Source organism: Mollisia scopiformis (genome assembly GCF_001500285.1).
Source record: "Mollisia scopiformis unplaced genomic scaffold LY89scaffold_23, whole genome shotgun sequence".
Lineage (NCBI taxonomy): Eukaryota > Fungi > Ascomycota > Leotiomycetes > Helotiales > Mollisiaceae > Mollisia > Mollisia scopiformis.
This window is the reverse complement of record NW_017263603.1, coordinates 359,104-380,164: the sequence shown is the minus strand read 5'-3', so window position 1 is coordinate 380,164 and position 21,061 is coordinate 359,104. Positions and strand designations below refer to the sequence as shown.

Below are 21,061 nucleotides of genomic sequence, written 5' to 3'. Positions count from 1 at the left end.
GATTTAACCGTCCGGACTATCCAAAATCCACCTTTCAACTCCTTAAATTTCTTCAACACGTGGTTATGCAAACAAGTTTCCAACGCACGATCACCTTTTGTCCTAAGAGGGGAAGAAGGAAGGAAAGAAAGATGAGGAGACACAGCAAAGGAAGCAGGGCTTACCCTCCTTGTTCCCGAGGCCCGTTTCTGGTGTCCACGGTGAAGAAGCATATATAAATCACTTCTGCTGAATACTGCTATTCAATCTTCCTCACCTCAGGAGCAAATTTCGATTCAATTACTGCGGAAATGGTTTCTCTCAGATCCTTCCTTGTTGCGTCTATGAGCGTGGCAGCTGCCATTGCCACGCCATATGAGCTTGCTACACGTGATACCATAGTCACCACGAGCACGACTGTAAGTCTTAGTTCCAAAATGAAATCGCTATCACCCATGAATAGTGTGCTGACTCCATTGATTTTACCTTAGGGAACAGCAGGAGGATATTACTACTCTTGCTACATCGAGAGCGGTAGTGGTGTTTCTATGGACATCGGAACCGGAACTTACAAATTGACCTGGACTACCGCTGCTGAAGATGTCGTAGCTGGTATCGGATGGTCCACTGGAGCAGTTCGGTAAGTACAGAATCTCCCAAGTTAAAACCAAGAGTAAAGCTAAATTCACGCCAGCACAATCTCATATACAGGCTCCCTCAGTGCTAGTGGTGACAGCTTGCTCGCACTTTACGGGTGGACTACATCACCACTCGTAGAGTACTATGTGATCGAAACATACGGCACATACAACCCTGGATCGGCAGGCACACTCAAAGGCACCGTGACATCTGATGGAAGTGTCTACGACATCTACGAAGTTGTTCGCACCGATGCTCCCTCCATCCAGGGTACTGCTACCTTCAACCAATACTTGTCAATCCGACAAACGGAACGTACCAGTGGAACTATCACTCTTGCAACTCACTTCAATGCTTGGGCTGCTCTCGGCATGGTGAGTAAACTTGCTGGTTATCTTTTGAATCGAACACGTGACTAATCTTGACTTCAGGACCTCGGAACTTTCAACTACCAGATCATGGCTACAGAAGGCTATGAAAGTGCTGGTTCATCGTCGATTACTATCACATAAGTAAATAGGCATGAACTTTGGTTCGAAGTGTTTGGAATATTATGGACTAGCAGGGTGACCTGGTATTTTGGAGGGTGATGACAGTGCTTTCTAAAGAGACGGAAACGTGTTGGGTGTTTGTATATACTTATCTATTCTGTAAATACTTGGAAGAGAAGTTTAAATTCCATACTATGCTCTCTTTACTGCTTCGTCTTGCCGAGATCAACTGCATGTGCTATCTGCCACGCTTGCGTGTGGATTGTTGTTTACCGACAAACCTATCACATATGTCAGTCCAAACAGGTGGCATCATAGAGACCATTCACAGTGATTGTATGACGGGTTGATATCGACGTAATTTCGTATATCAACTCAATGACTTTGTCTTGCCGTACAAGTAGCTTATGTGCTCTACATGAAAAGCATCTTGCATATTACTTCCGAAGACACCAGTAACTATAGAAATCTTGCAAGAGGCGATACGGCAGACAAGCGCGAGTCACAAAAAGTCTTGGAAACCTCCCAGATGCGTGAGTACAGGTAATGATCAACGTACATTTTGCGGTGCTCGGCTTGGCGAAAGAGTTGTCGAATGCTCCAGCAAAGCGAGCTGGATGCGCATGCCCAGGTGGAGAGCTAAAGTCATGCTAGGCGAGAGAACTTTGCAAGCTTGTTACTGGGATCAGGATATAGATAAATTTTATGGTTTCTGAAGGTAGGACATACAAGTGGGTGAAATGATGAGAATGAGGAAATAAGCCAGTGACCTGGTATGAATAATGAAGATGAGCTTCCGAACTCTGTCTTGGGACCAATCAGATAGTAACCTTGTCACATGTTTCATTTTTCTTTTTTCTCCCAGGAAGACTCATCAAGTAATGCGCCCTATAGCCAATTTCATTTCCGTCCGCTAGGAAGCTCTGACGGAATGTGAATCACCCGTATTAGTGATAATTTAGCGGCCTTTGTTAATTGATAAGTTGATCGATGATTATGATTAACAATTTTCGAGCCAATTCACAACATTGAGATGGAAGTCTCAACAAGGGTAACGTCATTGCACCAGATATTTGAATCAACAGATTGAATTTTTCTGTATATACAGACACTTTCCTCTTCCTTTTGAGATTGATTTCTCCTCACCTCCAATATACATCAATCTCGTTAAAACACAGCTTACGAGAAGCTCGTCGAACTGCATATACACCTTTTAACTACACAATGTGCGATTACGGAGTCGTGGTCTGTGTCGAATGTGGTGGATTCGTGTACCGACGCATCTTTGAGTGTTTCGCTGTGAGAAGTGGTTATCCCTGCCCGTGAGCAAGACACCCAAAATATAATAGTAAATGGGACACGGAGGGCCTTTGCTTAATGTGTGGCAGAGGAAAGGCGCTCCAAAGCTAGAAAGAAGCCAGCAGCAGGCAGCGTTGAGGTTTAGAGTGGAGGATGGAGGATGCAGGGTATAGGCTTTAGAAAGTTTATGGAAATGAGGATTTTGATTTGGATCTCCCCATTTCTTGGCCACTTTTGAAGGGGTACGAGAACGAAATGTAGGATGAGACATTTTCAAATAGAAATGCGCCAAAATAAACGTTTATCAATCCATAGCTTTCCTAGTTCGTGAAAATCAGACATTTCTATGTTTTGATACCATGCTTTAAGCAACACGCCGAATTTTAATACAAGCGAATAATCACATAACATAGTTTGAAATCATATTGTAAATGCCTCATCTTTGTTATGCCTGTCCTCTGCTTGCTTGACTAAAGAACCTGAAAATGTATGCTCCGCCCCCATCCAAACAGAGAGTGAGAACATTTCCAAACGTTGGTGAGCCCATCGAAGGTTCAAGAACCTTCCAGGAGAGGCTGTTGACTTGAGGTAGCTGGCTGTTTAGCTTCACCCGTGCCAACATTCTCTTCCTCTTTCTCTTGAATCATCGTCGATATCCTTGGGGTTTCCACGGGTTTGACGTTCGAGTCCAAGACAACCCCACCACGCTCGGCACGTTCCGCCACAATATCTACCCATTCCAGAGCATCTCCCCATAGCGACTCTTCATATGACCGCTGTGTATGATCCCAAACCATGTCCTTTGTCTCATCTCCACTCCAGCCAAGATGGAGCTTGGTCAGTTGTGGGAGATCTTCTACCAGAGTGCCAATGATATTGTATAACATTTCGTGATCACTTAACTCGGTTAACTCGAGATTGGTATCATGTCTAATAATGCACCATGACAAAGTTCCTGGCCCAAATATTTCAGAAGGTATATCTGCTTCAATGTAAAGTCGGCAAAGGTTGCTACATACTCTGGAAAGTACAGTTGTGTAGATAGGAAGCCGATCTTCGAAGCAGCCGAGTCGATACATGGGAAATAATGTCTTAAAACTTCCGCTTAACTTGATAGACTTGAGGATTCTAGCATTGTATGGCCCGATCCTGGTGAGAAAGTGTAGCAACGGGTCTCTCCAAACAAATGCAGAATGGTGACACGTCTTATCGAATAAGCGATCAAGATCTCTGTTTATCTCTTCCTCGGATGGCTTACGTCCCTCATCATCTGAGAAACCTGGAATGTGATCCGAGTTTTGAGGATGACGAGTGGAGCTATACCTGTTACGCAGGTCGAAATCGAAGCAGAATTTGTTGTCTCCATATAAAATCTGGGTTCCCTCCTCTCGCAGCTGCTTGCAAGTCCTGAGCAGCCTTACACCAAAGAAGCCTGATATGTAAAGGAGCTGCTGATGCGATATTCTGATGGTACCATAGCTGACGTCGTTGCTGATATTACTACGATCGTTTGACGCTATCTTTGTATCCGGTAGCCATGTTGCCCCATTCTCTAAAGCCTTGAGTTGCGCTGGAGTGGGATCGTCTGACCAGCTTATCGCGACAGCTCGTCGTTCTCCCTCCCTGGTGGGTAAATCGCGATCACTCGTTTGCGGAAGCTCTTGCGGCTGACATCCCCATTGATATCTGTAGACAGAATACTTGACTGTTAGAGCAGCCGAAGGACGATGGCGGTAGAAGTTGACTGCCGGTCGGATCCAGACAGGTCTGACGTACAGAATGTTGTATATCATAAGTCTAATATCTGGAACATGTTAAGCCGTCGACCGTAGACAGAATCTGGAAGGACAATGTGACATACCATAGGGGAGGTCCAAAAACCGGAAGGGTTGTTGCGCATCTTCCTTCTCTTTCTTCAAAAGCGCAAGTTGAGTTCGCACCTCCTGTTGAGCAGCCTGTTGCTTCAAGTCTCTTTTGCGCTTAAGGCGCTCTTTGCGCTTCTTGGACTTAGACAAGCCATCCGAGCTCTTGATTACCTTCGTGCCCAGAGTAAGCAGAGCCAATTCGTTGACAGGATCACACATCTTGTCTGAATGTAAGAAGAAAAAAGTCGGCGTTGATTTTCTGACGTGGCACTGTGGAGGATGTCGTTTGGGAAAAGGACTACGAACGAGGAATTTAGAAGTGTGGAAGAACAATTAGAAGTCGCTTTTTGTAGATAGCGATTTGCTGTTGCTAAACGACTAGCGCCATTTCGAGTACTCGAGCCGGATTCACAGGTTGCACAAGAAAAATTTAACAAAGACGCCTCTCCCATCGCCGAATAGAATAGTAACAGGAGATTATCACGTGCTAATTCTGACATAAAGAAAATCGGTTTCTGTTCGGAAAGGTGAGCAGAGCTGCTTAACCGACGGGTTTGGACGAGTGATAGTAGATAGATTAGTGTCGAAGGCGACTTGTTTCGGCTCGGCTATGACTCTAAACTAGAGTTCGTTGTTAGCCCCTATCTAGCCTACTGACCGGGCTCTGGTTAGGCGTGGCTAAAACTAGTAGCTGACTACCCTCATATCCTAGTGTGGAAGGCACCGGAGGGGGGACTCAATTGAGCTCCATATTCACTGTCACCATCGCCCTCGCCCACTCTCTCGCGGATCAACTCCTCTACCGAAGTTATTCCATTCCAATTAGACCTCGTGAATTTATACGGCCGCTAGCGTGGGCAATAGCGGCCACACGAAGGGATAGATCAAATTCAAACCACGGATTCTGCTCGATTGATTATTTGTCATCAGTCATCGCTACCGTCACAATCTATCATCCACCCTTTGATACGCGCGACCTGTATCCCTACTTCGAGCTTTTACCAGCCGTACCTACAGTCGTACGTACAAATTACTACCCTTTGCCCATGGCGCATGTTGAGACAAATAGCACAGCGCTGCCTGTAACGACACAATCGACAAAAAATTTGATTCACTGCAAGAGAAGCATCGCTTCATTTACAGGCAGCATCAAAACTACGACCCTGACTAGCTTGTTCCAAGCTCATCATGAGTACCCCTCTCGAGGACAAGGAAGTGCCACGAAAGTTGCGGAAAGCGTTCGAAAAAGAAAAAAAGAAAGCTAGAGCTAGAGCTCTTCATTCGCAGCCCCTTCGCAAAATCAACACACAAGGTCTACAATACCTACGGAAAAGTCTTGGCCTGCTATCAGATTCTCAAAAGGTTGATACTCTTGATGCTGTCTTTATCGCGATCGATTTCGAGTACAGCAATTTTTCTGCAAAGACTGGCCGCATACGATTAAGAGAAGTCGGAATCTCAACACTAGATACTCGCGATACTCGATATAAAGAGCCAGGGAAAATCATATCTTCACAACATTATCGAACTGTTATGGATACAAAAGAATTTCTCTTTGGGGTGTCAATCGATACTACACAAGATGACCTTGTTAGTCTATTAAAGCATCTATTATATCCTGAAAACAATAGTGGCAAACAACCTCGACAGCTTATACTTGTTGGACACGGGTTCAGTTTCGAGATTCAAGTTTTAAGAGGACTTGGTATCAACTTAGCACTTGCACCTATAGTTGAGAATATCTTAGATACACACTATCTTGGTATTGAAGTTTTTGGTCAAGATTTTAGCCTGAGTCGTCTTACTAGACAACTTGGATTGGAAGGAAGTCATTTTCATAATGTAGGCAATGATGCAAAATTTTCTCTTCGGGCAATGCTATTGTTAGCAACCCACAATTTGTTAGAGGCCGAAAGTTCCCAACAGTCGAGATCGGAAATATACGAGAGGATCGCTCGATTCTAGAGCAGGCAGTATACTAAATATGACTATATCCTAGGTGAGAGGGGTGAGCAGAGGTGAAGTAGCAGGATGCGCACAAGAAGGCTGGTGAGGATGGGTGAGGTCGAGGTGAAACGAGGGTGAGCAAAGTGGCAGATACGTTCGCGGTGGCTCGGTATACCCGTAAAGTGAGGTGAGGATTGGCGCGAAATAACAGCAAAGGCTGGATTCTGTACAATGATTGCAAGGCTTTTAAGCTATAACCTTTTCACAAAGAAAACTTTACATGGCTTCTTTTACTTTCTATACTCTATTATGAATAAAGGTCGCAAAGATTTCTTTTCTGTGGTACATTCTCCTAGCTCTTAAACAAAGATGCTTCAAACTGGCTATCCTCCCAGAGGTTTACGTAAGACACAGTGAACTAATGTCAGCTTTATTGGGACTTTAGCCATCATGATCAGGTTCAGAGCGATCTGAAAGAGAGGAAAGTGTTCAATTCTGATATATCATGGTGCAAGACTGATCAATGAGTCAGCTCTTAAAACGTGGACACTGTCAATCGTCCTTCAGAGACGTCTGCTCTCGCAGGGTCGAGAAGACTTGAAGCCGAGTCATCCAGCATCTTCCTCGCAATCATGTTCTTGCGATGGGCTCGTCGCAAGATCTATGAAAGAAAATGTGATATCATAAGCTGCCAGTCTATTTCAGCACTGTGACGGTGACGGGTGAGCACGTTGAGGGATTCTGCTTTGTCAATGGCTAGAAATAAATTAGCATAAGCTAGAAACTGCCCTATAAAAGCTAGTACGCGTGGCCCTGCATATATCAGATGAAACAGATTCCGCACAAAATTAAAGTTTGTTTGGAGATATATCAATTGAAACTTTCAGGATGTTGTCAATCATTTTGCTTGGCACTTTTATATCACTCGGGTAAGTCTGGGCGAGGGTGTACCTCTGGCAACTCCTTTCCTCGGCTCAATCAAAACTTCAAACCTCAACCCCTTTGAGACCTCACGCTGAACTTCAAAGTTCCGCGCAATGCGATACAGTCGAGACTGGCTACCAATGCGACACATCTATAAGCCATAATTGGGGAAACTATGCACCATACTTCTCGGTTCCCAGCACCATCTCAGCAGACACACCCGCTGGCTGCTCAATCAGTTTCGTCAACCTCCTCTCTCGTCATGGCGCCAGATTCCCAACCACATCCAAGACGACCGAGTACGAGGAGTTGTTCGAGCAGATTCATGCGAATACGACAAGCTACTCAGCTGAATACGATTTCATCAAGAATTACACCTACGACCTCGGCGCTAATGACCTGACCGCTTTTGGGCAACAGGAGATGATCCATTCGGGGATCAAATTTTACGAACGATACAAGACATTGACAACTCTATATACCCCGTTCTTTCGCTCGTCGAGTGATGATCGTGTTGTAGAGTCTGCTCAGAATTTCAGTCAAGGATTCCACCAAGCTCGTGGAAGCATTGATCCGAATTATCCGTACCCCATTTTGCTCATATCTGAAGATGATGGTCAGAATAACACTTTGTACGCTCAATGTAAGTCACCACCCTCGAGAACTCTTCCTCAATAATTAAATTGCCTTTCATGAACTGGTAGAATTACGCGCCGATATGTTAAACAGTATGTACCAACTACGAAGACGGCCCTGATTCTGATATCGCCAATGATGCCGAAGATACATGGCGAGATGTCTGGATCAGTGAGGTGAAGACCAGGGTGAACGACAACCTGATTGACGCCAGTCTCAGCAAATCTCAAATTATTTATCTCATGGACCAATGCCCGTTCAACACAATCGCAAATGTCAACGGGACGATCTCATCCTTTTGTGGTCTATTCAACGAAATGGAATGGGAGAACTATAACTACTATCGCTCTCTATCAAAATGGTATGCAGATCTCCAAGGGAATCCGTTGGGACCAACGCAGGGTGTTGGTTTTGCAGCAGAGCTCATCGCCAGAATGACCAACAATCGCAATTATGTTACTGATGCCAACTCTTACACGTCGATCAACCATACACTTGATTATTTCTCGACAACGTTCCCTCTGGGACCGGATTTGGTCCATCCTTTGTACGCGGATTTCAGCCACGACGATGATCTGGGTTCTATCTTTGCTGCACTTGGACTTTACAACTCGACAGCCAATCTGTCCAACATTACTCTGGAAACTACTACACAGACTAATGGTTACAGTGCTGGGTGGACTGTTCCATTTGCCGCTCGTGCCTATTTCGAGAAGATGGTGTGTCTATCCGAGGTAGAAGAGTTGGTCAGAGTCGTTATCAATGATCGAGTTGTACCGCTACAAAACTGCGATGCGGATAGCTTGGGGAGATGTACGCTGAGCAAGTTTGTCGCAAGCCAGAGTTTCGTTACTGGAGGTGGGCTTTGGGGACAGTGTTTTGATTGAGAATGGGGCGAGTCATGTGACTGTATTACAGACACTGAACTATACTGGCTTTAACAATCTCTCTTTATCGTTGCATTGCTACCAATGAAGTTGATTCAGACTTGTGGAGCGGGATGCGGCTTTTACGGCACGCGGACTGTTGACCTCCTTGGGCCAAGTTGGGCTCCCATCACCGATAGACTAAATGTACAGTACGTCAAACCATGATCTGATGCCTGCGCAATGCCTTATGATTGGACTCAGGATTGAAGGCGTATGCATGTCATAGATTCCCCATGATTTCTCGATGTCTGACTTACATCGGGTTGTCTGTGCCGCTTAAGCGCTCTTCAAACCATTGGCCTTGTGGCCCTTGCAATACACAATCGAACGTTGGGCTTGCTGAGCTTCAAGATACGTGGAATGAGCTCTTGGCTGCCATGAAACGTTTCTTTGTTGTTAAAGTGGGGCAGCTGAAAGTATTGACTTCAAGGCTTTCCTGATTCAGCACACTTTCGCTAATCAGTAATCGAGTATTTAAGCTTCTTTGATTAAACGGCACTCGTCTCCTTGGGGCTGAGTGGTGCATTGATTGCATATTCAAGCTCTAGACCCCGAGAAGTCGGTACCGAACGCGGATGAATTTATCCGTTTCGAATGGTACCATATCGGCACTCGCAGCGAAGAGGCTAATTGCTTGGATTCAGCAAGGATTGGGCACACTGCAGCGATAACAGCATCGTTGAATATTTTTCCGTGACAGTTGACGCTTACTACGAGAAACTTCGACATGACAAGGTTTCTTCCCAGCGATTTATTGGTTACCAAACATTAATTCAGACGAAGGATGAGAATAAGGAAGGCTCCTCTGTGCAACGGCAAGACGGCATCACGGCAGTTCGGCACGTGAGAACATTATCATTGCGCATATTGCCCAACAGACCACGATCTTTGACGTTGTCGGAAGATCGGCACGGGCCGCAACCAGTGATAACCAGTAAGTCTTGGTGCGAGCGCTACGAGTGTCAAATTAGGTTTGCACAAGTTTACGTCGAGCGATTTCGGAGTTTTCCTTGCAGGGGGAGTTGCGGTGAAGTCTTTGAAGCATTATTCAACTTCCGTGATATTCAATAAGAGAGCTATCTCCGCCATGACTTTTCAAGTTTGAAGTAATTCTCTTTTATTCGTATTCATCCTAAAGCCAATCATCAGCCAAGAACAAATCAACATGGCATCTTCTGACGAAAAGAACGAGATTACCATCTCTTCAGAAGAGAGCGGACAAGTTGAAGCTCAAGTTGAAGCTCCTCCTTTCACTATATTCAATACATTTGAAAGGGTATTCTATGCTTGGGTGGCTTCTCTAGCTGCTTTTGCATCACCTGTCTCAACAAGTATCTATTACCCTGCTCTTACCATACTTGCGACTGCTTTGAACACTTCACTCCAAAATATCAATTTATCCATCACAACTTATATGGTATAGACACAACCTTGGAAAGTGGCATCATAAGCTAATTCCATCCTTTGACAGATATTCCAAGCCCTGGCACCAACAGTTATTGGTGGTATCTCGGATAGATATGGACGAAGACCTGCTTACTTTCTATGCTTTGTTGTAAGTTACAGTGCCTCAGACTAGTGAAAGTATTTCAAGCGGGAGTTCAAGAGTTATTTTCGCAAGCTTCAACTGCTTTGGAACCTATGCTAACCCCACTTCCAGATATACATCGCAGCCAACACCGGCCTCGCTCTCCAAACAAGTTACATAGCTCTCCTCCTCCTCAGAATGGTCCAAAGCAGTGGCAGCAGCGGTACAATTTCCTTGTCTAATGGCGTTGTTGCCGATGTCTCAACCCGCTCCCAGCGCGGAAAATACATCGGTATTGCTGCCCTTGGCTCAAACCTCGGGCCCACCTTGGGACCTCTAATTGGAGGCCTCCTAGTCCACTTTCAAGGCTGGCGAGCAATCTTCTGGTTCCTTGATATCTATGCCCTCGTCATGATTTTGACCATTGCACTCTTCATCCCTGAAACTTGCCGCAATATCGTCGGCAATGGGAGTGTACCGCCTCAGAAGTGGAATGTACCGCTGATTGCTTACTTACGGAGAGGGAAGAAAGATGCTCCTATCATACCCAGTACATTGGCACACAAGCGTCGTCCCAGTCTAGTGGAATCGCTATACATCGCTGCATCCAAGGAAGCTTTTTGCCTGATCTTCTTCTCTGGTCTGCAGTCTGGTGGCTATTTTATCCTGCTTGCTGGACTACCTTCTCAACTTGAGTCTACATTCCATTACAATAGCATCCAAGTCGGGCTTTGCTATATCCCCATGGGGGCCGGGATTCTCATTGCTCGCCAGATCGTCGGCCGTTTGATCGATTTCAACTTCAAACGTCATGCGAGAAAATTGGGGATTCCCATCGTGAGGAATAAACAGACAAGCACAACCGGATTTCCAGTTGAGAGAGCGAGACTCGAGGTTGGGTTGCCATTGGCCTATTTAGGCTGTGTGACTGTCATTCCGTACGGGTGGGTCATGCATATGGATCACCCTCCTTTGCCGCTCGCATTGTTCCTGTTGTTCTGTAATGCGCTGTCGATGTCCGGATGCATGCAGTGAGTGATCTCCACTTGACATAGTTTTCTAATCATGCTGACAATACCTACAGATGTCTTCAAGTTCTGCTCGTCGACTGCCACCCCGAATCTCCATCTTCAACTTCCGCAGCCGCAAACCTCATTCGTTGCTTGCTCAGTGCAGGAGGTGTCGCTCTAGTCGAACCTCTGCTGAAGAGTATCGGCAGAGGTTGGACTGGGACACTCATCTCGGCCGTTTGGTGTACTGGGAGTTTGTCCTGGTGGGCCGTGTGGTTCTGGGGCGCTAAATGGAGAGCGCAGAAAGAACGAAAATTGCAGGAGAGTGAGGGTAGCGAAGGGGAGATTGTTGTTGTTGAGCCGAAGTGAGAATATGGAAAAGGACTTCTGCTGATGGGGAGCGTCTGAGAAGGGTTTAGGACAGCTATTGCGGGCGTTGAGTATATACCTACGGAGTACGGTAGGCAAGCCGGAGAATTATTTGCACGGCGTTGACGGGCAGAGTTGGGACATGCTCTGAAATATCAGAGGGAAAACGCTGGACTCACATGTCGTTTGAAAGTCGCGACAGATATAAGTGTGAGTTATTTTTTGCAATATTCGACAGAAAAGGAAGGGTACATTGCGTGCTCAGCAAACAAAGATACATGATATGCATTTGAAAAATTCCCAGCTTACGCTCTATCCAAAACAAACCGATCGATTAAGCCATTCCCTGCAAAACCCTCCCACTTTCCTTCAGTACATTGTGTCCAAAAGCATGCGCCGTCCTCTCGGCAAACGAACTAGGGACCTTCTGCTCCGGCTCTGCAAAAGCTTTAACTTCGTCCTCGATCTCCTTCTCCTTACCGACTCTGACCTTTGACAACGTCTGAATCAGAGATGCGCGCTTTATGCGCACTTTTTCAAATGCGGAGAGACGGGAGGGGAGATCGTCGGTGGAGGTGATGCCAGTTAGGAGGTAGCCTAATGCGCCGGCATCTTCGATGGCTTGGTTTGCGCCTTGGCCGCCGAAGGGGAGCATCTATGTTACTGCTGTCAGCTATCTTCGTCATGAAGGAAAGGGGACAGGAGTAGAAGGGGGAAGGTAGACCCACAGGGTGAGCAGCGTCTCCAATCAACACCATCTTTCCGTTGACCCAGGTCTTCAATGGGTCGTGAATATTGAGTGGCCAGCAGGAGACGTTGTCAGCAATACTGATTACTTTCTTGATGTCTAAGTGGTAAGCGGAGAAGTCTTCCAGCATTGCTGCCTTGAAGTCTTGCTGATTGTCAGCTGTGTCCAAAGACGAGTGTTCGTGAGGGGTTACCTTGAGTTCCGTCTTCTGCGACGGGGATCTCACGAGAGGGATGGACTCCAACGAAGTTTTGCACGTGTCCGCTACTTCTGTCAGTATTGAGGATGCATATTCCGGGAGATGGATGCTTACTCCTGACACTCATACCACATCATATGTCTCTCAGGGCAGGGGTCTTTGGGATCAGCCAAAGTACTGGCACCAGGAGTTTTCCACTTCATCAGTGCCTCAAACTCAGGATTGTTCTTCAACCTCTCAGTCGGAACCAAGAATCTGAATGCGCTGAGACCTGTCGACTTTGGCTTGACTTGATCACGACCAATAACCATTGGCTTAATCACGGAATGGATGCCATCAGCACCAACGATCAGATCAGCGAAGTGCTTAGAGCCATCTTCAAGTTGAATCCAGCCTTCCGCCGCGCTACCATCTACTACTTTTGAGGAAAGTTTGAGCTCAACGGGTTTGAGGTCTCCTTCAGGCTCGAGAGCTAGGCGGAGAAGTTCGTTGTGCATATCAACACGATGTACAGCGAAGGTCTCGAGACCAAATTTCTTCGCAGACTCGGTCAGATCCATACTGTTAAGAACAGTTAGAGTGACGCCATCAGTGATGTCCCAGATGCGGATTGAGCGAGCTCGAGCTCGTTCGAAGGAGAAGCCGAGGGGCTTGAGAACTTGTGCGCCATTTGGAGTGAGTCCAAGAGCGGCTCCGACTTCTGCAGCGAATTTGGACTTCTCGAAGATCTGGGGATATTTTAGCTTGTAATCTAGTAGCTGTGCAAAAGCAGACTTACCCGGACGTTGTGTCCTGCTTGGCGAAGCGAGATCGCCGCTGTAAGACCAGCGAGACCAGCCCCAACAACAATGATATTGAGACCCATGACAATGATCGAACTTTTGGATATAGGGAGAAGATGTGAGTGAGTCGCTTCAATGAAATTCGTGAAAATGAGGAAAGAAATGTGTGAACAGGGACAATGTCACGTGAAGCGAAGTACAATCAAGACTTTGACTCTTGAAGCCTTGAAATGAAAACAACAGTCCAAATACTGAACCAGAAAATCCTACACTAAACCGGGGACTAAAGATGGTACGGCCGGTGAATTCAATTGCGACCCAGGCAGTTCATGTTCGCCACGATCGTGAAGGGAGCTGCGGTGCATTTCTGGAAACTTTCCACATACTCAATCAAAGCCGCGGTCACTCCAAGGCTTTGCTGAAAGTGCATCTTTTAGATCTCCAAGGAAAATAAATCGACGAATAAGACAATAAGCCGGGTATAGAGGCCTGAGTCAGATCCTTCAACACAGCCACTAAGCGTGCGAGAAGAAATGTCCGGAAATGGTCCGTGAAGGGGATATTGCAGATGCGAAGACATGGACAAGCGTTCATGGCCGAATTGGCATAGGCTGGATGCGGACATTTCAGATGTGTCGTCTGAATGATTGATGAGGAAATATGTAGAGGTTGAGCTCCTGCCAAGCGGTGAAAGCCGCCTGCCTCATGATACCTATTTGCTACGAGATACGGTGCTAAGCCGAATTCGTAACGACAACTTCATTCTTCGAGAACGTATCTTCCCCAAAGCCATACAGTCTTAAAAAAGCGCATATTGATAATCTTACTGAACTGTTAAGATGACAATCCCTATGATCATATACCTAGCTAGCTTCTACGACTTCGAGCTGTTGTATCACGTGACTCATCATTGGGTTCACGATCTCGAGGTACTCACCCATCTCACTATTGTGCACTGTAGTATTAGAGTGAGTAAGTGGAAATACTCAATTGGGGCTAGAACATGTCTTTCTTATTGTTGGAGTTCACTTGCACTCCGCTCAGTCAGTACTTACCTCTCGATCAAACATCAAAGTAAAAATCATCCGTATGTATTCACTCCAGTTGCAACTCAAGCCATCGCTCATGAACGATTCAATGCCTTCAACTGATACGTGATGGAATGTAATCTTTTATATATCATTCTACCTAATTCCAGTCTGCATGCTATACATCGAACAAAAAGGAAACCCAACATAACAAAACACAAAACAAAAAGCTATGCACACTTAACCCGAACGCCCTATATGACTCCTCATAAACATGAACACAACACAAAAGAAACCCACCACCGCTCTCCCAATGCTACTAAAACTTCGCCGCCAACGCAACAGCAGTAACCGTCTCCCCACTATGCGTAATACTAATCTGCACACTCGTAACCCCCTCCCTATCCGCCGTCTCCTTCGCCTTCCCATGGAACACGACCCTCGGGACACCCCCCTCGCTCAAAATCTCGATCTCCCTCATACTCGCACCGGGTCCTTGTCCGGGAACCTGCAAACTCTTGAACACGGCCTCCTTAGCGCTCCATCGGCCGGCGTAACTCGCTTGTGGGTTCACTGCCGATTCGCAGTACTCTCTTTCTGCGTCTGTGAAGTTCCGTTCGAGGAAGACGGGGTTGTCGATTGGGATCGAGCTGATGGTTTCGACGTCTACGCCGACGGATGTAGACAGAGATGGGTGGGGAGCAGAGGGCGGGGAGAGGGAGGACTCGAGCATGTTCTGCACCATCCCGGACAGGAGGCCTGTTTCGGAGATATCCATCAGGGAGCGGTGGATCGAACTGCTTGAGCTGGAACGACTCAGGCGGGAGACTGGGCGGACTGGCTGTGCGGGAGGGACGGAGGGATCGTTGATCTTGAATTCGTTGAGGATGTTTGCGTTTGAGGCGCGGGCGGTGGGGTCGAGGAGTGCTTTTGTCAGGGCTGCGTCGCCGGATTCCCATGGTGAGTAGTCTTTGGCTTTGAAGAGGGTGTTGGTCATTAGGGCTTTGACGAAGGCTGTGTTGGCTTTGCGTTGTCTGTTGGGTCATCATTAGTAACGATTATCTTCTCGAACGCTCTGATATTACATACCTCTTTGTGACCTTTGCTCTATACTCCTCATATACATCTTCAGTGATGACAGTATACAGATATTTCGGCGCGATAGAAACCGTAATGCCACCCTTCTGCCCGAACCCAAAGCTCGTCAACATTGTAGCTCGCACCTCCATCATCTGTATGGCATCTCTCGGGTAAACGATATGTTCAAACTCCCTCAAGTGATCATCGATGTTATCCGCGTTCCAGTTTCCGGGAACTATACCCGTGGCAAGCATCTGCATACAACCATTGAACTGCCACGCACCTGCAGCTCCCTTTGGATGGCCTGTGAGGGACTTTTGGCAGACGGCCAGGAGAGGGTTGCCTTTTGAGCGGCCCAGGTGGGTCATTTGTTTGTTGATCACGTCGGCTTCGTTGGTGTCGTTCGCTTTTGTGGAGGTTCCGTGCATGGAACAGACTTGGATATCGTTGATCGTCAATCCCCAGGTCGCCAAACTTGCTTTTAGAGGTCCAATTGTAGGATCTTGGAGACGGATATCATTACCCCACATTTGCTGCGCGAGCTTGAGTTTACAGGCGGTAGCTGACTCGATCTCGTGTAACATCTTCTCCGAAAAGTTGCTGCCGGTCTTGGCTTGTAGGCGAGCTAGGCGTGCTTGGTGGGACTTCTTGATCTGAGCAACTGATTCCTTCAAATGACGGCGGCGGAACTCGAGATCAAGGAGGTCGGAGTCAAACGCAGATTCTGCTTCCTTAGCGGCAGTCAATATTCCCTGACCTGGAGCTGGGACCGATCGTCCAATTTTGTCAGACGCCATTTGAGTATAAGCCACGATGCCGTAGATCGGGAGACCCATCTCGAGAGCAATTTCAGCGCTCATGATGATTTGGGCTCCACAACCTGCGGACTCGACGAAACCGCTGCGAGAAGTGACTGAGGGGCGAGACATCTCGGATGGGAGACGTCCCTTGTCGAGTTCGTCTGCTGAGCTGGCTGTTGCTTTCATTTTAGCGAACTCGTAGGACATCTCTTCCTGGAAATCATCACAGCCGCCAACAAATGCTATCTTTGAGTTTCCAGACTTGATAGCCTCGCAACCGATGTCGAGGGACTCGATGGCTGTAGCGCAGGCACCCACTGGAGATTTGATTGTTCCCGTAGAGGAGAGGAGCAGCATATTGATCCAGGCCCCCATGGTGTTCAAGAAGGATTCTTGTAGGATGTCTGATTGAACAGGGCGATCGAGATAACGGTCTCGGTAGACGCCTCGCATGGCTAGAAGGGAACCTGCTCCGGTGCCGAGACAGATGGCTAATTCGGAGACGTGGATGTGTTTGTAGAACTCATAGGGATCCTTGATACCTGCTGACAAGAGAGCTTCCGAGACGCAGCATAAGGCGTAGAGTGTTATTGGGTCGACTTGTTGGACGATGTCTTCTGGGATACCATAGCGGACAGGATCCCAGCCTGTGGGTAGTTGACCTGCTACTTGACGATCGAAAGATGTAGCTTTTGGCACCAAGAAATGAGCACCGCGCTTAACACGGACGATATAATCCTCGGAGCCAGCAATGGGAGAAATGTTGACTTTGTCACCGTGGCGGAGTTTGAACGCCTCTGCTGTGGCCTTTGAAGATTCGAAAGGGGGAAGATCTTCCTCTACAGCCACTTCGTGCAAGAACTCCTTGCGCTTAGGATCGTATCCACCAAGTCCCTCAGGCTCGATGAATCGTAAACCAGTATGAGCCATGATATACTCCGAGTACTTAGCCTTGAACTCATCATCTCTGACAGGTTCGCTAGTCTTAGCGTCGATCCAACCAACGTAGGATTTGCCTTTGATATCGCCCTCGAAGTGCTTCACCAAGCCCATGATCCAGGCCATTTCGACGTAGCCTTCGATTGAGAATTCGCCCATGTGTTCCATTTCCCAGCGAGTCCTGGTGCTTCCCCATGGACTAAGATCAGAGAACCCAACCACGACAACTGTGCGTGACAAGTCTACCATACCTTCCAGGGATTGAAGGTTTCCAGTAAGGTCTTCGTAGCTCCCTAGATTTGGGAAGTTCATGCCCAGGTTCGCTCGTCGAACTTTCGTGCTAGCGATATCAGTCTTTGCAACCTGAGTACTGGGCCCAGCAAGGACAGTCTGCTGGCGAGAATTCTCCTCAACTAGAGCTTTTCGCAATCGGCTCTCATCCGAGATCGCCGTCCTAGCAGTAGAGATCTCTTGCTTGAGATCAGTGACGAAATCAAGACAGCCAGTAAGATCTGCGTATACTGGATCATCTTCGCAGATGGATGAAATGGAAGGAGTCATGAGGGCAAGGATATTGAATGCCATCTCCGGTTGAGAGAAAGTGATAACGCCCTGCTTCTCGACTGCTTCGGCGACGATGTTGTTCCCGCTCATCAAGCCAGTTCCTCTCGTCCATCCGATCACTGCTCCACAGATGGTGATATATGTCGACCAGCTCTCGGAATAGAATCTGTTGAACAGGGTCTCGAGACCAAGTTTCGACTCAGCATAAAGTCCATCTCCACCAAAAGTACCGTGATTTGGCGAGAGGGGAAGAATGACGTTCGTTGGCCGGGTATCGATTCCACGCTCATCCTTCTCTTTGCGAACAGCGCCCAGAAGTCTCAGGACGTTGGTAAGCATAGCTCTATGCGCAAGCTCCGATTTCCCATCAAGACTGTCAAGCTCGCCAGCTTCGGGAATCGCGGCGAAAGGAAGAATATAGTCGAGATCTCCACCAGTTGGTGAGTTAGGACCATAGATATGCGCAATCAAAGCCTCGCAATCCTTCTTACTGCTCTGATTGAAAGGAAGAACAGTTAGGGATGCCTCGCGAGCTCCATACTTGCGGTACATGTGCTGGAAGAACTTTGCGGTGCTGGAAACTGCTCGGCTAGTCGTGACGGTCACTCTGGCACCTCCCGACAGAAGACCCTTGACAACTTCAGCTCCAATAGAGCCCTTACCTGCTCCTGTGACAAGCACGGTCTTGCCGGCGAAGGTAAGGCCAAGTCCTGTTCCTGCTTCGAGTGTTCGGAGGAGGAGGGAAGAGGATGCAGCGTCGTATTTCCATGCTTGAGCACCTTCTCGCTTGCGGATGTGAACAAAGGGAATGAGTTCGCCTGCAGCATTCTTTCGGCCGTGCTTGACCAATCGACTATAGTTGTTGATCTTTCGTGGGATTTCCGAATACTCGATTGTTCCACCGGGAGTGATGGTCGTCTTTGGTGATAATGACTGTAAGGTGTATCTGAAAGTAGGATCTTCTCCCAGAGTACGAGATCCGAGACGAGAGATTTCTCGTCCGAAAGCTTGCATTTGTGGGTCGGCAAGTTCGGATGTGAGGTAGTCGACCATGCTAGAACAGCTTGGTTCCCATTTGTTGAGAACGTTCAGAAGACGGTCATCAGCGCCGAGGATGTTAGCCTCGACCTTTCCAGCTGCAATATCGTTGAACAAGCGAATCAATTCCTCCCTAACCCAATTCCAAGAAGAGTCGTAAGTTCGGCCTTTGCGAATATCGAACGCCGACTGGATACCAGCAAAGAACTGCTCGTCAAACTCAGAGTTCCACTGACTAAGTGTCTTCTCCAGTTCCTTCTCAGCTTGTTGAGCAGCCTCAAGCTTATCGCCTCCTTGAAGATCATCGATGCCAAGATGCTTGGCAAGCAAGTCGAATTGCTTCATGTGGTAATCTCTCTGTTCCTTCTTCAGTGCATCTAAGCTAGCAGAATCCACCATTGCCGTTGCAGACGCGCTCGCACCACCACCAGATCCACCAGGCGTGAGCGTAATGCCCGCGAAAGAAGCATATCGTGGAATAAGACTATTCAAGAATTCTTTCGCAGCGTCGGCGTTTGCGAGACGAGCTGCAGGCTCAGCTGTGATAGCGAAAGCGATCGGGATGATGGAATGGTCTTTGCTAAGACCCCAATGCGCGCCAAGATGGTCTTGGATAGCACCTTGGTTGAATCCTGCTGGCATTTTGCTGGATGTGAATTTGGACATCAGGGCTGCTAATTGCTTGCCTGGCTTCCCAGAAAAGTTGCCCTGAAGAGCTTCGCCGAGTGCTTCCAGAGTGAGGTCCTCGGATCCATCTGGTAGATTGTCGAATTCGGCTCCGAGATCACCAATCAGTTCGTTTTGAAGCGTGGATTTTCCTAGATAATTGTCAGTAGTCGAAATCTGGAGAGAAGGCGGTCGGTTTCTCACCTCCTGAAAGTTCTCGGATCGTCTTCTGTGTTGAAACAACATCAAAGGCCTTTTTGAGCTTCTGAGCAGTGAGCGCCAAAACTACATGTGACGCAGACAATGGAATTTCTGGCGCAGCAGCAGCCGGAGCAGCAGCCGGAGCAGCAGCCGGAGCAGAAACCGATGCTGAAGCAGTTGCAACAACCGCAGCTGCTTGCACGCTCGCTACGGCCTCAACGATAGGCGCAGATGGAGCGGGTGTGCTCTCCGCCGGAGCCACAGGCTCCTCTTCTTCTGGGTACTGGTAGTAAATATCCTCCTTGTTATCACTGGACGACAAGAATTGGAATTGTGATGAGCGAGATGGCGCTTGTGACGAGTGTGCAGTCACCGTCTTCTTGGCCATCGTGGAGAGGATCTTTGCAGGTCCGACTTCCACATATCTCTGGATGTTCTCCGATCGCTGAGAGAATTCATCTTGAGTCTCAATCCTAGTTTTCCAGGCGATTAGTTTTTCCCTCTTCATTGACAGATTTGATTTGTCTCACCATCTCACTGGGAATGCGAATTGATATCTATCCTGCGTCAGCCATGAAATTCGGAGTTGAGAAGTGCAGTACTTACGATAGCAGCTCAATTAAGAGCTTGCGTGCTCGTGCCTGATCTTGGGTAGTCGAGCTGTTCCCAGCAGGACCCTCAACTGCATGAGATTGGCGAGCCATGTTTGATGTTGTGAGGAACTATGACTCGATGCGAACTGAATAAAAAGGAAATAGAAAAGTGAAACGTGATCGAAAGAATGTGTTCAAAATATCATGACCAGTCCAGCCCTTGATTCACGTGGTCGCTGGTCTGTTATAAGAGTTCGAGGTGTGAGAGGCGAATTGAGGTTCAAAACGACGGAATACTACAACTAGATAGATAGTTCACACAGATGTATGGAGAAATCCTTTTCAAGTACTGACATACATCTACTCATCATATTTGACGGAGTCCGTACTCAAATGCTCCATAAGCGCGATGCTGCTATAATTAATCTCACCACGGGCCGCTTAGCTCGCAGAGCGCGATCCCTCAGGCGCAAACCTATCTCGGCGAATATTAACAAGCAAAACAATAACATAGCACACATTGGATGAAACTTCTCCAGATCCTGCTGTAGAAGGTGTGCCCTGTGTTGGCGGATAATTTTTCAAGTGCACTTGCGCCCCCGGCCAGTCGAAATTTAATTGCCGGTGTTGGGGACCAGATGTCAGCAGCACGTGATGTGTTCACAGCCTCAACCCAGCGACCAACTACTCAGACAAAGTACCTCTCAGCCAAGCCACCGCTCGAGACACAGAAGCTTAGGTAAAAATAGGCCGTGACTTTTCTCACTGCCGTGGGAGTGTGCCATGTGAAGCAAAACAGGCAAACTC

General features: G+C 47.5%; 7 protein-coding genes across 7 annotated transcripts; 4 read left to right on the top strand and 3 right to left on the bottom strand.

The window, feature by feature from the left end:
- Window positions 1–290: 290 nt before the first annotated feature.
- On the top strand, window positions 291–1,244 carry LY89DRAFT_758257 (endo-1,4-beta-xylanase; the record flags this gene model as incomplete). Its single annotated transcript, XM_018221431.1, has 4 exons — window positions 291–398; window positions 471–619; window positions 674–992; window positions 1,050–1,244. 4 exons carry the CDS (start codon window positions 291–293, stop codon window positions 1,128–1,130), a joined length of 657 nt encoding a protein of 218 aa, XP_018065907.1. The 3' UTR covers window positions 1,131–1,244.
- A 1,669-nt stretch (window positions 1,245–2,913) lies between these two features.
- Window positions 2,914–4,492, bottom strand: LY89DRAFT_758255 (uncharacterized protein; the record flags this gene model as incomplete). The annotated part of the gene is made up of 2 exons (XM_018221430.1): window positions 2,914–4,212; window positions 4,270–4,492. 2 exons carry the CDS (start codon window positions 4,490–4,492, stop codon window positions 2,963–2,965), a joined length of 1,473 nt encoding a protein of 490 aa, XP_018065906.1. The 3' UTR covers window positions 2,914–2,962.
- A 764-nt stretch (window positions 4,493–5,256) lies between these two features.
- Window positions 5,257–6,449, top strand: LY89DRAFT_227160 (uncharacterized protein). Its single transcript, XM_018206002.1, has one exon. It carries the CDS (start codon window positions 5,462–5,464, stop codon window positions 6,236–6,238), a length of 777 nt encoding a protein of 258 aa, XP_018065905.1. The 5' UTR covers window positions 5,257–5,461; the 3' UTR covers window positions 6,239–6,449.
- A 659-nt stretch (window positions 6,450–7,108) lies between these two features.
- Window positions 7,109–8,667, top strand: LY89DRAFT_758253 (phosphoglycerate mutase-like protein; the record flags this gene model as incomplete). Its single annotated transcript, XM_018221429.1, has 3 exons — window positions 7,109–7,149; window positions 7,249–7,787; window positions 7,874–8,667. 3 exons carry the CDS (start codon window positions 7,109–7,111, stop codon window positions 8,665–8,667), a joined length of 1,374 nt encoding a protein of 457 aa, XP_018065904.1.
- A 1,207-nt stretch (window positions 8,668–9,874) lies between these two features.
- On the top strand, window positions 9,875–11,616 carry LY89DRAFT_710080 (MFS general substrate transporter; the record flags this gene model as incomplete). Its single annotated transcript, XM_018217806.1, has 4 exons — window positions 9,875–10,126; window positions 10,181–10,264; window positions 10,370–11,268; window positions 11,322–11,616. The coding sequence occupies 4 exons, from the start codon at window positions 9,875–9,877 to the stop codon at window positions 11,614–11,616; spliced, it is 1,530 nt and encodes a 509-aa protein (XP_018065903.1).
- Window positions 11,617–11,916: 300 nt separating this feature from the next.
- LY89DRAFT_624914 (putative salicylate hydroxylase) lies at window positions 11,917–13,751 on the bottom strand. Its single transcript, XM_018211058.1, has 5 exons — window positions 13,342–13,751; window positions 12,678–13,291; window positions 12,558–12,628; window positions 12,345–12,508; window positions 11,917–12,271 (listed from the first exon to the last, which is right to left on the bottom strand). The coding sequence occupies exons 1-5, from the start codon at window positions 13,426–13,428 to the stop codon at window positions 11,951–11,953; spliced, it is 1,257 nt and encodes a 418-aa protein (XP_018065902.1). The 5' UTR covers window positions 13,429–13,751; the 3' UTR covers window positions 11,917–11,950.
- A 750-nt stretch (window positions 13,752–14,501) lies between these two features.
- LY89DRAFT_624910 (fatty acid synthase alpha subunit FasA) lies at window positions 14,502–20,296 on the bottom strand. The gene is made up of 5 exons (XM_018211057.1): window positions 20,268–20,296; window positions 20,192–20,218; window positions 19,665–20,134; window positions 15,463–19,612; window positions 14,502–15,407 (listed from the first exon to the last, which is right to left on the bottom strand). The coding sequence occupies exons 3-5, from the start codon at window positions 20,047–20,049 to the stop codon at window positions 14,693–14,695; spliced, it is 5,250 nt and encodes a 1,749-aa protein (XP_018065901.1). The 5' UTR covers window positions 20,050–20,134; window positions 20,192–20,218; window positions 20,268–20,296; the 3' UTR covers window positions 14,502–14,692.
- Between the last annotated feature and the right edge of the window lie 765 nt (window positions 20,297–21,061).

Excerpts from the sequence above, each read along its gene's own strand:
- LY89DRAFT_227160 (XM_018206002.1), top strand. The coding sequence starts at position 5,462 with ATGAGTACCCCTCTCGAGGACAAGGAAGTGCCACGAAAGTTGCGGAAA.
- LY89DRAFT_624914 (XM_018211058.1), bottom strand. The coding sequence starts at position 13,428 with ATGGGTCTCAATATCATTGTTGTTGGGGCTGGTCTCGCTGGTCTTACA. Across the intron at positions 12,509-12,557 it reads CGCAGAAGACGGAACTCAAG|ACTTCAAGGCAGCAATGCTG; the intron begins GTAACCCCTCAC and ends ACAATCAGCAAG. Across the intron at positions 12,272-12,344 it reads TTGGAGACGCTGCTCACCCT|ATGCTCCCCTTCGGCGGCCA; the intron begins GTGGGTCTACCT and ends GCAGTAACATAG.
- LY89DRAFT_624910 (XM_018211057.1), bottom strand. The coding sequence starts at position 20,049 with ATGGCCAAGAAGACGGTGACTGCACACTCGTCACAAGCGCCATCTCGC. Across the intron at positions 19,613-19,664 it reads GATCCGAGAACTTTCAGGAG|GAAAATCCACGCTTCAAAAC; the intron begins GTGAGAAACCGA and ends ACAATTATCTAG. Across the intron at positions 15,408-15,462 it reads AGAGCAAAGGTCACAAAGAG|ACAACGCAAAGCCAACACAG; the intron begins GTATGTAATATC and ends ATGACCCAACAG.